At 42.1% G+C, this 13,874-nt stretch overlaps 1 protein-coding gene across 1 annotated transcript; it reads left to right on the top strand.

The window, feature by feature from the left end:
* The first annotated feature begins 11,128 nt into the window (after positions 1 to 11,128).
* EIF1 (eukaryotic translation initiation factor 1) lies at positions 11,129 to 13,098 on the top strand. The gene is made up of 4 exons (XM_081343480.1): positions 11,129 to 11,361; positions 12,291 to 12,454; positions 12,545 to 12,646; positions 12,885 to 13,098. The coding sequence occupies exons 1-4, from the start codon at positions 11,331 to 11,333 to the stop codon at positions 12,927 to 12,929; spliced, it is 342 nt and encodes a 113-aa protein (XP_081199606.1). The 5' UTR covers positions 11,129 to 11,330; the 3' UTR covers positions 12,930 to 13,098.
* Positions 13,099 to 13,874: the final 776 nt, after the last annotated feature.

The raw sequence follows: 13,874 nt of genomic DNA, 5'->3' as shown, positions 1-13,874 counted from the left end.
CTGACCCAAATCTTTTCCCAAGTAGCCATTGTTATAACCTCCTGAAAGTTCTGAGCCCACTTTATCATACAATCTTTAACAAGTTCCGTTTCTGAGTCAATTTCTATCAGTGCATTATATATCCTTCTCAGGGCTTTTTTTTCTCATAGAACGCTCAGAACGGAGTTCCAGCACCTTTTTTGGATGGAACCTTTTAGGGTAGGCAAGGCGGGTTGTATGACATGTGTGAGTTCCAGCACCTTTTTCTTTTACAAAAAAAGCACTGATCCTTCTTATATGTGCTTGACCTTGATCTCTAATTTGTTTTATCAAATTTCCATCAGTTATCGAAATACCAACTTTCTGATCTTCTTTCCATCTTGCTAATAACTGCTCATACTGAAACCAAGTTTGTACAATCTTTTCTTCTTTTAAAATATTATATGGCTTTAATTGCCATACATTCCTTTCCATCCTTAAAATTTCTTTGTATGTAATCATATCATGTTTAAATCCAACATTTATATTTTCTATTGCAGTTGGGCTTATTTTTCTTTTTTTCCCTTGCCTTTCGCTTCCCTCCTTTCCTCAGCTATTTGCAAAGCTTCCTCAGACAGCCATTTTGCTTTCTTGCATTTCTTTTTCTTTGGGATGGTTTTAGTTGCTACCTCTTGTACAATGTTGCGAACCTCTGTCCATAGTTCTTCAGGCACTCTGTCTATCAGATCTAATTCCTTAAAACTATTTGTCACCTCTACTGTATATTCAACAGGGATATGATTTAATTCATACCTGAGTGACCTAGTGCTTTTCCCTACTTTCTTCAGTTTAAACCTAAACTTTGCAACAAGAAGCTCATGGTCTGAGCCACAGTCAGCTCCTGGTCTTGTTTTTACTGACTGTATAGAGCTTCTCCATCTTTGGCTGTAGAGCACATAGTCAATCTGATTTCTGTGTTGACCGTCTAGTGATGTCCACGTGTAGAGCCATCTCTTGGGTAGTTGGAGAAGAGTGTTCGCTATGACCATCGTATTCTCTTGACAAAATTCTATCAGGTGCTGTAGGGCTTCATAGAACCGGTCAATTTCATCCTCTTCGGCACTGTTGGTAGGGGCATAGACATGGACTACTGTGATATTGAATGTTTTGCCTTGGATTCGAACTGAGATCATTCTGTCATTTTGGGGATTGTATCCCAGTATTGCTTTTCCTATTCTTTTATTGACTATGAAGGCTACTCCATTTCTTCTGAAGGATTCTTGGCCGCAGTACTATACCTGATGGTCATCTGAATTAAATTCACCCATTCCTGTCCATTTTACTTCACTGATTCCTAAGATGTCAATGTTCAGTCTTGTCATCTCTTGTTTCATCACATCCAGCTTGCCTTGATTCATGGATCTTACATTCCAGGTTCCTATGGAGAAATTTTTTTTTACAGCATCAGACTTTCTTTTCACCACCAGATACATCCACATCTGAGCGTCCTTTCAGCTTTGGCCCAGTCACTTCATTCTTTCTGGCGCTACTAGTACTAGCCCTCTGCTCTTCCCCAATAGCATGTTGGATGCCTTCCAACCTGAGGGGCTTGTCTTCCAGCGTCATATCGTTTTGCCTTTTGGTACTGTCCATAGGGTTTTCATGGCAAAGATACTGGAGTGGGTTGCCATTTCCTTCTCCAGTGGATCACTTTTTGTCAGAACTCTCTGCTATGACCTGTTCGTCTTGGATGGCCCTGCATGGCATAGCTCATAGCTTCACTGAATTACGCAAGCCCCTTCGCCACGACAAGGCAGTAATCCATGAAGGGGCAGTAAGGTATATAATAATCACACATGGGGCAAAATCCATAGAGAGCTGTCTATGAGTTTCAATAAGACTTAGAATTTAGTAATACATTCATCACTCAAATGTTGGAATCTATATGAAAGTAATACCTTACAACATGTTTCAAATTTTATTTATCAAATTAGATATAAATTTTCTCCAATACTGCAAAGACATTGTTATTACCTTTTGATTTAAATTCAGTGTTTTGTGAAATTTGTCCTTAGGTATGCTTGTTTTAAAAATTAGAATGAAAAAGGGGTATGTGGATATTCCAGTAAGTAATCATAGTGGATTAATGCAACAGGGGAAATTTCTAGAAACAACAGCAGAAGAATGTGAAATCTTCAAATGCCTGGGATTTTCCATGGCTTTATCCCCTACAAATTATATTTTACAAGCAAAAGAACTGAGATGGAAAATCCCTAGTAATACATTAATAGTTTCGACAAGAGATTCCAACTAAATCTCTGAAAATACATTAAGCTTACAATGAAATATAAGAGATTGGTCAATACAACAATCAACATCTGAGGCTTACAGACCAAAAGCAAGGTAGTAAATTGCACTGAGATTTAGTGACTCAAAACTTAGCTGCTATTATACTGTGTCATACATACTACTGCTTTCCACATTATTTCTGGCATTCTTTAAGATAGATGTGTGGGAAGGAAAATAGCTGCCCTACATTGTGATGTGCCATGTGTCAGAAAGGCAGTTAAATTATGGCTGAACCTCTGGGGGGGGGAAATTAGGCTGTACATGTGAAGTGGAAACTGGATAAGGAATAGCAACAGCAGCTTAAAGTGAAAGAGCCACGGAAGAAAGGACCTCTCAAAGATCTTGGGCAGAAATAAACTTATTGTCACTAAGAAAGTGGGCATACATGGGAGCCAGAAAAAAACTTAGCTATCTGGGCCTTGAATTTTTTTTGTACAGGAGCCTCATTCATTCCTGGTCTGCTACCCTTTAAAACAGACAGCTACAGAGACAACTAAGGCTTTTCTGGCTTAGAGAATATACTCTCTCCCTCCTCCCAGCCCACATAAAAAGCAAAGGTATGCACGATGAAAAACTCTTTGAGAACTGATTATTTGCAATTTCATAGTATTGCCAGCTTTAATTTTGGAATTTTATTTTTTGTGTGCTAGGTCACTGTACAGACTAAATAGGAGTAGAATGGGAGAGGAAGGAGAAAGATATGAGAAGCCGACAGTAAGAATCCATTTCAAATAATAGAAGGGATGTTTCTATTTGTTGAATAGGATTGGTAATCCCTTTATAATGAGAACAATTCAAATTAATATCATAATTTGATGGCATCACACCTTCCTTGTTCTCTTGATCTCTTGCAATTTTGCCTTATTCCATTACTTCTCGGTTTATAGTATCATGTACACTGATAAAGGCCAATGGTGTTTAAATAGCTGCCTGGTTGACAAACATTCTGTGTGCAGATTTATAATACAAGATGATCCAGGAAATCATGTCTATAAATTTATGCCTTTTAAAAATGTAAATGATGAACCGAATTCCTGGTGACCCTATGAATATATAAATGCTTTATTAATATTTAAATGTATGTTGCCTGACTCTTAGCAACTCTGGGTGACAGTGTAGGTTTTTTTTGGCATCACTCTAGAAGTTGGAATTGTTTTGCTTTGGGGTTTCTGTTTTTGTTTTTCTTTGCCAAGTCAGTGTTGACTCCTAGTAATTGCGGGACTAGATCCTGCAGTTTTCTTTTTGGAAGAGGATTGCCATTGCTTTCTTCCTAGGACTGAGAGAAAGTAGCTAGGCCAAAGTTGCCCAACTGGTTTTGTGTTTAAGGCAGGAATAAAACTCATGGTCCCTTCGGTTCCAGACTGATATTGTAACTACTGCACCTAATTGGTTTTCATGGAAGTAATATATCACTGCATTTTTCGGGAATTTTTTTTATATCCCAATCTGGGCTAAAGTATCACCATGATATTCCCTGGTGGTCTCTTGTTCAATGTTTAAATTTGACTTGACAATTTTTTTAAAAAAAAACCCCAAAAAAGCCAGCCAGATGCTGCCATGTGCCAAGACTTGTTAAGTACACATTAAAAAGTCTTGAAAAAGAAAACATCCAACAGGCGAGGATTAGCAGATCTGCCAAAGACAAAATACAGGCTGTATTTATATGACTTCCTGATTGTGTGAATTCACAATTTTAATCTAGCCCGGTAACTTGGCTTTATAAAACTATTTCCCGTTCAAACGCCTAACAGCCCATGGATAAAAGCTGTTCTTCAGCCTGTTGGTACAGCTGGCTATATTCCTGTATCTCCTACCCAATGGTAGGAGACTAAAAAGGTACCGTCCAGGGTGTGAGTCATCCCTGAGAATCTTCCTCACTCTTCCAAGGCAGCGAGCCCTGGCGATGTCATCCAGTGGTGTCAGGGGACAGCCCACAATGTCTTGTGCCGTGCTCACCACCCTCTGTAATGCTTTCCTATCCGTGGCTGTCAGACCAGCATACCAAACCACAATACGAGACGACGCTCTCTATAGTAGACCGGTTAAAGAGGGTCATTAGCCGTTTTTCTACCCTGTTCTTCCGCAAGACCCTGAGAAAGTGAAGTCTCTGTTGGGCTTTTCTGGCCACCTGGGTTGTATTAACTTTCCAGGTAAGATCTTCACAGAGGTAGACTCCCAGAAATTTAAAGGAGGAAACTCTCCACACAGTCCCCCCCCCGATGTAAAGTGGGGCAGGTTCCTCCTTTTTCCTCCGGAAGTCTAGCACCATCTCTTTCATCTTGCCGATGTTCAGGTGTAAGTTGTTGTTGCATCACCATATGGATAGTTTTTGTACCTCCCCCCTGTATGCTGTACCTCCCCCCTGTATGCTGTCTCATCCCCACCTGTAATAAGACCCACTACGATAGTATCATCTGAGAACTTAATTATCGTAGTAGATGGGTCGGATGATACACAGTCATATGTGTACAATGAGTACAGGTAGGGGCTAAGCATGCAGCCCTGTAGCAAGCTGGTGCAAAGCTTCAGGGAGGTGGATAAAGCAGACCCGACCCTCACTGTTTGTAACCGGTCCCTGAGAAAGTCTTGAATCCAATCGCAGATGGAGGGGGAAAATTTCAAGTCAGTCAGCTACAACATTACTACAACATTACTCAGTTACTTGAAGTTGTACAGCATCTAGAAGGCATTAAGCTGAAGAAAGATTCCTTATCTACTATACCCAGCTTTAATACAATTGTTATATAGACTGCGGCTAGATAGTATAACATTTTAATTTGTTTACATGTTATGAATAGTATTTAGAATAGAATAGAATAGAATAGAATAGAATAGAATAGAATAGAATAGAATAGAATAGAATAGAATAGAATAGAATAGAATAGAATAGAATAGAATAGAATAGAATAGAATAGAACAGAATAGAATAGAAGCTGGAAGCGACCTTGGAGGTCTTCTAGTCCAGCCACTGCTGCCTCACCTCCACCTGCAGGCCTCCCAGTCTTCCACTGCTGCCTTGCCTTCATCTGCAAGCTTCCCAGTTTGCCACTGCTGCCTTGCCTCTGCCTGCAGGCCTCCCGGTCCACAGAAAAGAACACTATCTCCTGCAGGCCTCCAGTTCGCCACTGCTGCCTCACTGCCACCTGCAGGCTCACTGCTGCTCCATCTCCGCCACTTACAAGCCTCCCATTCCACCACTGCTGCTGCCTGCCACCTCTGTGCTGCCCCAGCCGCCTCATTAGTCCGTTGCTTCGCGTTGCTGCTGGCTCCCTTCCTTTTCGCTTCCCCCAGCTGTCTCACTGGTCCTCTGCTTCACGCTGCAGTCAGCTGCCACCTCTCCACCTTTTGAGCTGCCAGTGCATCACGTGGCTATGTCTCTGTTTCGTTGTGCTGGGTTGGGCTGCAGGGCCACAGGGCCTTTCAGGTAGGCCTCCGTTGGTCTAGCAGTCCTCCAGTGTCCCCTTTATTTTCCTGTGTGGCCGTTCTGTTGGGTGGGGGTTCAGGTTCGCTGCCTTTTTCCCCCCAGCATTGAGCTGTTTAGCTGTGCTCTTGAGCTGCCTGACTCCACGTGCAGCAATTCGTTTGCTGTGCTCCTGTTTGCTGGTGTTTTCCTCCTTGCCTCAATTTCTTCTTTTCCTTTATCCTTTCTATCTTCCTTATTTAACTTTCTGCTTCTTTTTCCTTCCATTTTCCCCCCTCTCCTAGTTTGGTTACTTCTCTCCCTGTGATCTGATGCTGCTTCTTATGCTGCCGCCCTAAATGCCCTAAATGGCATGGGCCCGGGTTATCTAAGGGAGCACCTACTGCCAGCGTCAATTACCCATCGTCCTGTGCGCTCCCACAGGGAGGGCCTCCTCAGGGTACCGCTGGTCAAGGATTGCCGACGGGCGATCCACAGGGGGAGGGCGTTCTCTGTGGACGCGCCCACCCTATGGAATCAACTGCCAACAGAACTCTGGACTGCCCCCGACCTTCGTTCATTTCGCTGGGACCTAAAAACCTGGCTCTTTGAGCTATCTGGTCTGGACTGAGGGGTTTAATGTTTTTAAATTGTGATTTAATTTTTGTGGCTAGACTTAATTTAATTTATTTTAATTTATTTTAATTTTATATTGGATTATTTTTAAATTTTGCCTTGTAAACCGCCCTGAGTCCTTTGGGAATAGGGCGGTATATAAACCGAATAAATAAATAAATCTTGGATAATGTATATAATTTAATCTCAAGAGCCTAGCTGAATCTTGAGAATTTTAACTAGGAAGGTCTCTGCTATGTTGAAAACTGATTTTAACCAAAATTTGCTGATATGATACTCTAGAAACAACCCCTAGGAACTAGTAGCCATAAAAGATATTTTTTTTTCTTTCCTGCACTTTACTAAAAAAATATTTAATTCATCCAGTGTGTGCAATGAGCAAGTAGAGAATGTCAAGCACATTTCATTCACATGTTCACATATATAGTCTTCGACATAAAACTCCATCCGGGATCAATTTTACAACTGTTTTTACTGCAGTCATAAAGCAAATTATGTAATCTTAAATTTGAATCCATTCATCCAAATGGGCATTACAACTCAATGACCACAACCCTCACAAATTGTGGTTACGTGACCACAGGACATTGCAACCAACTGCTAAGGGCCCAAAACGTAGTCATATGACCATAGGAGAAACATTTGATGATGATCAGAAATGCTTTACAGACCATAAAGCACTCTTTCTGAGGTCATTGTAATTCTGAACTACTGTTAAACAACCATGTGAGAAGTGCCATACTTCTTTGCATAATTTTATTTCAAGCAGCAAAAACTATCACCTATCTAAATCTATTCTAAACAGAAAGAGTTAATTCATCCTTACACTTTAACCTATAAAGACTAACTAAGCTACATTCTTCTGGAAAAAAACTAAATAAAAGGTCAGTCAATTGTTCTGTCTAATGACTTGTTGTGCACCCGCCACGCTATACAAAATAAGAATCAAGTTTTAGCAAGTTTGCATTCATTGTGCTGTGATAGATGGTATTTTGCAAAATAATACCCAGATGTCTCTGTTCTTTGCTCTGTCAAGCAACCCCAGAATCAAACCCAATATAAGAAAAATTACAGTGGCACTTGGAGCAAATCATGATTAGTTTAAAATAATGCATGCCCAATGACTTCATCAAATGAATGCCCCAACCATATACTTATGTTATGATGCCCAATGCAAGCACCTAGGACATTTTATTTATATGATTATCTCATAACAGGCATGTCCCCTTTTCTCTTTATTCCACAGAAGACAGCAATTGTCTGTAGGAAACAAGTTGTGAAGTTTAAGCAGTAGCCATTCTAAACTACAATACACATGGAAGTAGAATATACGTAAAACACAGCATGGCTAACATGGATCATGCCAGGTGAGGCACTCCCAGACCACAATGGAAAGCCTACTTAATAATTTTGAGCAAATGATTCAATTTTTTGAATGATTTACACATTTTTCAGAAACTTAAAATTTCATCCCAGGGATAAAGTGCAGTGTGTAAACATGTGATGGTGTCTCCAGATGTGATGGTGTCTGATTCAGAGGCAGAACACCCGTTCAGAACAATTGCATGGAAGTCAGTTCAGGAATTCTAAGTTCCCACAGAGATAAAAGCAGCAAATTGTTTAGGAATGAGAACACATTATATACTCTTTGCAATTTAATTTGAAGTGAGTAACTTTATTAGTCATAAAAATATTTTGTGGTACTATACTTCTTTGTTATTTCTGGCCTTACATTGCATCATTCCATCCACTAATCTTATTATTGACCAAGATAGTATTTATTTGAGAACAAAGTATGCATCTGTTATTTTCAACTGCTTAGAAAATGTCCTTGTGATTAGGTTAAAAGAACCATTCAATGTGTTCATATTTCAGGTATTTGCCCTCTGGGTTACTCATCATTGGGTTGCATACATTGATACTTACTTATCAAACTTGTATGCTGCCCATCTCACCAAAGGTGATTCTGGGTAGCTTACAGACATTAAATAAAATGTACTATAAAACATTAAAACAATAAATAAAGAATTTAAATTTAAAATTCAATTAAAATAAAATTAAGGATGGAGAGGAAGCAAAGATGACACAGAAAGGAAGTGAGGTGTTATCTACTCCATTAGCTACCTCCAAAAGCCAAGCCCAGACTGACACTGCAAGCTAGTTGGCACAGTCATGTCTTCAAGGCTTTTTGTTAGACAAAAAGGATGGGAGAGGACATTTCAGAGAGTAGAAGCCACAGCAAAAAAAAGCTATTCTGGATGCCTCCAGCCAAATATCTTTGGCTGATGGAGTGTGCAACATGCCTCTTCTGCTGGCGTGCATGGGGTAAACTAATCCCATCAGTTGAGCCAGTTTCTCAGATAGGCTGAACCTATGCCACAGAGAGGGGACGTGGTGGCTCAGTGGGTTAGGACGCTGAGCTTGTCGATCAGAAGGTCGGCAGTTTGGCGGGTCGAATCCCGAGTGCCGCGTAGCAGAGTGAGCGCCTATTACTCAACCTAGCTTCTGCCAACCTAGCAGTTCGAAAGCACGTAAAAATGCAAGTAGAAAAATAGGGACCACTACGGTGGGAAGATAACAGCGTTCCGTGCGCCTTTGGCGTCTAGTCATGCCAGCCACATGACCATGGAGACGTCCTCGGACAAGTGCTGGCTCTTCGGCTTTGAAACGGAGATGAGCACCGGCCCCTAGAGTCGGAAACGACTAGCACACATGTGCAGGGGAACCTTTACCTTTACCTATGCCACAGAGGGCTTTAAAAGAGATAACCAACACACTGAATTGGACTCCGAAGCAAATTGGTAGCCAGTGCAGTTCACGGAACAGTGATGTAACATGAGCCAGGAGCCCCAAGAACTGCACTAGCTGAAGCTTTCAGATACTCTTCAAAGGGTAGCCACACATAGAATGCATTGCAGTAGTCCAAATGTGAGATAACCAGGGCCCAGCGACTCTGAATCCAAAAAAGGGAACTGGCATACAACATGTTGGGCAAAGGCTCACCTTGCCACAACTGCCACCTGCCTATAAGCAAGAATCACACATCCAAGAGAAATTCCAGATAACACATCAGGGCTGTCTGGGGAAGTGTAACTCCATCTAGATCTAAAGATGATAATCCCAGAACCAGAAGACACCCAGAGACATGGTTACCAAGGTTCAGCCAAAGTCTGCTGTCCCTCAACCAGACCCTCACAGCCTGCAAGAGGGCAAATGACAGCATCTCTCGGATCACCCGATATAGAGATGTATTTGAGTATCATCAAATGTTACCTCATTTGTTACCTCATCCCATGGTAACAAATGAAAGGAATGGAGAAAGTACTGAGCTCTGTAGCACACCACGAAGGAGGCTGTGGACTGGACCTTTGACTTGATATCAACACCAATTGGGACCAGGCTTGAAGAAAGGAGCCAACCAGCACAAGACTGTGCCACCCAGCCCCAAACTCTGTAGCCCAAAAAGATACCACAGTCAATGGTATCCAGTGCTTTTTTTGTAAAAGAAAAAGGTGCCGGAACTCACATATGTCATACAACCCGCCTTGCCTACCCTACAAGGTTCCATCCAAAAAAGGTGCCGGAACTCCGTTCTGAGCGTTCTATGAGGAAAAAAGCGGCTTGTAAGCCGCCCTGAGTCTTTGGAGAAGGGCGGGATATAAATGTAATAAAAAAAAAAAAAAAAAAGCCATTGGGAGAGGTCAAAGAGAGCAAGGATGGATGCTCTATCCCTACTGCATTGTTGTGACCAGTGCTTTTTTTGTAAAAGAAAAAGGTGCAGGAACTCACACGTCATACAACCCTTGCCTACCCTACAAGGTTCCATCCAAAAAAGGTGCCAGAACTCCGTTCTAGGCATTCTATGACAAAAAAGCCCTGGTTGTGACAGAGACTATCCAAGTGCAACTGATACTGCTCCTGTTCTCTGAAGCTGCCAATATTACAAGTGTAATCAGTATAATACACCAAAGTTAAAGGCTACACTGAAATCTTCCATAAATAACCGAAAGGGGCTATTTAAACTACTCTTCAGTTTTCTCCACAAGAGGCACCACAGGAAAATTTTAATATATTTTGAAAATACAGTTCAATTATAACAATTCAAGAGATAATTTACTGCTGTATTTAACGTTTTCATTGAAAGGCTGAGAACTGTTGCTACAATTCCCACTTCCGGTTTCAAAGCAGGCTTGACTGAAAACGCCAAAATACATTGTTGGTTGAACAAAATGGGTTTTACTTCATACTACATTTTGTTCAAGTATTCCCCCAAAAAACGGACAAGAAATTTTGTATCTGTGTGCATACTAAATACATGTTCTTTGATAAATTATTACGTATTTAACTTTGGGGAGGATGTCAAGATCCCACTACTTTTCATTTTAGAAATAAAACATTTGTTAACGTAATTAATCCATATGGAAAACACCCAGGAAGGGCGGCATTAAATCTACCTAATGCGCATGCCCCGATTATTCGCTTTCCTTTGTGGAAGCGTTTGAACTGCCCCTCCCATCTCTTGAAAATGGTGCAGACTCCCCATGTCCGCTGCAACGTACACGGCCGTTTCCCCTCCCTCGGCGCTTTTCAGCCAATCCCCTCCAACATCCGTGGCGTCACAAGGAAAGCCAGTTATGTCCAGTTTGCGCTCGCCTGCATCATAAAATGCGGAAGCTGGGGAAGGGAGGAGCTGAGCTTGACGGACCTACACCCGCAACCCAACCTCTCCCATCCCCCCTCAATTTTTCCTTTTTCTAGCCAATCCTTGCGCCCGCCTCCCGATGCGCGTTGACGTCATAAACCCGTAACTGCTATATAACCCGTTGGACGTTTTAAACCCGCCCTTCCTGCTGCCTTTTCCTTTTTTAGGCGTTTTGGAGAGGCTAAGGAGCCGCCGTCGCTGTTGTTGTTACCGCGCCCCGCCTTTTGCTGTCGCCGCTGCTGTTGTTGCTTCCGACCCGGGGAAAAGGGAAGCGAAGCGCGTCGTATGTCCGCTATCCAGAACCTCCACTCCTTCGGTGAGGGGGCTCCGGGAATGGCGGGAAGCGACCGGGGAGTGGCGGACTGCGGGGGGAAATGGACAGTGGGGAAGGCCGCGTCAGGCGAGAGGTGGAATTTGCTTGGGCAGCGAGGGGGAAGGTCGTCGGAAAACTCGGGGGGGGGGGGAACAACTGACCCAGAGCTGGGGGGGGGAGAGTCGGAAGGCGGGGAGCTGCGGCGGGAGGCGGAGTTTGGACATGGGGGGGCGGCGGGGGGGGAAGGGGAAGACCTGCCAGGAGTCTTTGTTTCGGGGGTGGGGGGGGCGAGGAGCAGTTCGGCGGGGGGGACCGATTTCATTGGTCGAACCCAAGATAAGGAAGCCAGCGATTCCACGTTTGGCCCCCCGGGGGGGGAGGGAAGAGACCTGGCGCGTCTGGCCTAGCTTGGCCTAAAATGCGCCTCCTAGAAGGGCTAGGAAACGGGAACAGGCGCCCGCAAGTTGGATACTGATAACTATTGGGATGACTGTAGGAAAACGGCATTGTTAGGGGGATCCGCCATCTTGTTGCTCCTTCTCTATCCCCCCTCTTGTTGACGCACTTGCGAATTCCTGACGGTTGCGTCACCCTGCAAGTGGGAGGGCTCACTCGGATCACGTGTTAACATGGATGTCTCCGTTTGGGTGCCTGATGTGGAAGCAGCCTTGTTTCAACATCTGCACCCTGCTTTAATAAGGGTGAGAACAAACAATTTACGAGGTGTAAAGTGATTTAAAAAATGGATGCCAGGGACCTTCAGGCAGTTGAACTTGAAATAAGTAGATGAAGATGCCCATTTTCATACCTTAACATTTCTCAGTCACTCACTTTAGGAGGGTGATTTGGTTTCACAACATTGATAATTCCCTAAACTGACAGGAATTGTACCTTTCTCATGTTAATACATATAACATTTCAACTTTTCCCAGACCCCTTTGCTGATGCAAGTAAGGGTGATGACTTACTTCCTGCTGGGACTGAGGACTACATCCATATAAGGATCCAGCAGAGGAACGGCAGAAAAACCCTCACCACAGTCCAAGGCATTGCTGATGATTATGATAAAAAGAAACTGGTGAAGGCCTTTAAGAAGGTATTTGTGAAATTTTTAATCCCCAGTAATGCTTTACTCTTGGTAAGTGCTTAGAAGTAACTAGTTAATATCTGCTTTTTGTTTCTGTAGAAATTTGCCTGCAATGGTACTGTGATTGAGCATCCAGAGTATGGAGAAGTGATTCAGCTTCAAGGGGACCAACGGAAGAATATATGCCAATTCCTCATTGAGGTGAACACAGCCATTTAAAATTTATGGGTTCTATTGCTCAGTATAGTTGAATGTGCACACAATATTTTATATATTTGATTTCTGCTACTAAATTAAAACCAAAAGATTTTATTCAGTTGTAGCTGGTTTTATCTTGCTGTCAGGGTAAAATAAATGCAGCTATTAATTTTACTGGTATAGGTCAATTTTTACAATACTTTATCTAAGTCATACATTTCTTCTTTTTTTTCCTCTTCAGATTGGACTGGCTAAAGACGACCAGCTGAAAGTCCATGGGTTTTAAGTTTTGTGGGTCACCGAAGTTTCAAGGGCGATGACTTCCCTGTGATGAAAGATTCTTTGTGTCCTTCCTCATTAGTTTTAACCAAGCCAGCTTGCATAATGTAATCACATCAGGTTCCCTTTAGTCTGGACTAGTGTAACTTGGCAATGTAATAAACTGACAAGATCTGTGTCGTGTTGTGTTGCTGTCCCTCATTTAAACCAGGTCCGGTAGTGTTGGTGTCATGCCAGAAGTTTTATTTTATAGACATTGCTGATTTAGAATTTAAACATTCTGGCTGTTTTAGGGACATCTAACATTTTAAGCCACCTTTGTCACGGAAGTTGAGGCTAAATAACTACAAACTGTGAAACATTGTCTCATCTACCTTTGTGTATCTGAAGGCATCTTTGTGCAAAGGTATTGGGGCTATAAATCAAAGTCTTCAAAATTGACAGTAAGGTGACTGAATTCAGGCAAGGTGGTGTTGGCTTAGTCTCACACTTAAAGGTGCAGTTTTTAAAAGAATGTCATTGCAAAGTGCTGCTTTAGCAACTAACAGCTGTGTGAAGCAACAGATATCTCAGTTGGAATCCTGATGTTCTGTGTAATGTATTTAAACTTGTATTTAAATAAAAATGATTTTCAGAAATACTTGCCTTGCATTTTAATGAACTATTAAAAGTACTGGGTTGGTGGGTGTTTCAAAGTAAAAATGTCCCCTAAGCCAGACTCAAAATGGAAAGTGCTTCTAAAAAGAACAATTTGGTGGATAAGATCAGGAAGACATTTGCAATTCAGCTAGTCTGAATGCTACAAAATAGTGCTCTACCTAGTGTGATTTTTGTTAATCTTATAGCTGCATCGTAATACTGAAAGTATCAAAAACCAACAATCATGTACCTTTGTCTCTGACTTCTAGCAATCGCATACAGATTCTCCATTATCTATCCCCTGCTTGGTCTT

Source organism: Vipera berus, assembly GCF_964194415.1.
Source record: "Vipera berus genome assembly, chromosome: Z".
Taxonomy (NCBI): Eukaryota; Metazoa; Chordata; class Lepidosauria; order Squamata; family Viperidae; genus Vipera; species Vipera berus.
The sequence above is the reverse complement of the archived record's forward strand: the minus strand, read 5'-3'. Positions and strand labels throughout refer to the sequence as shown.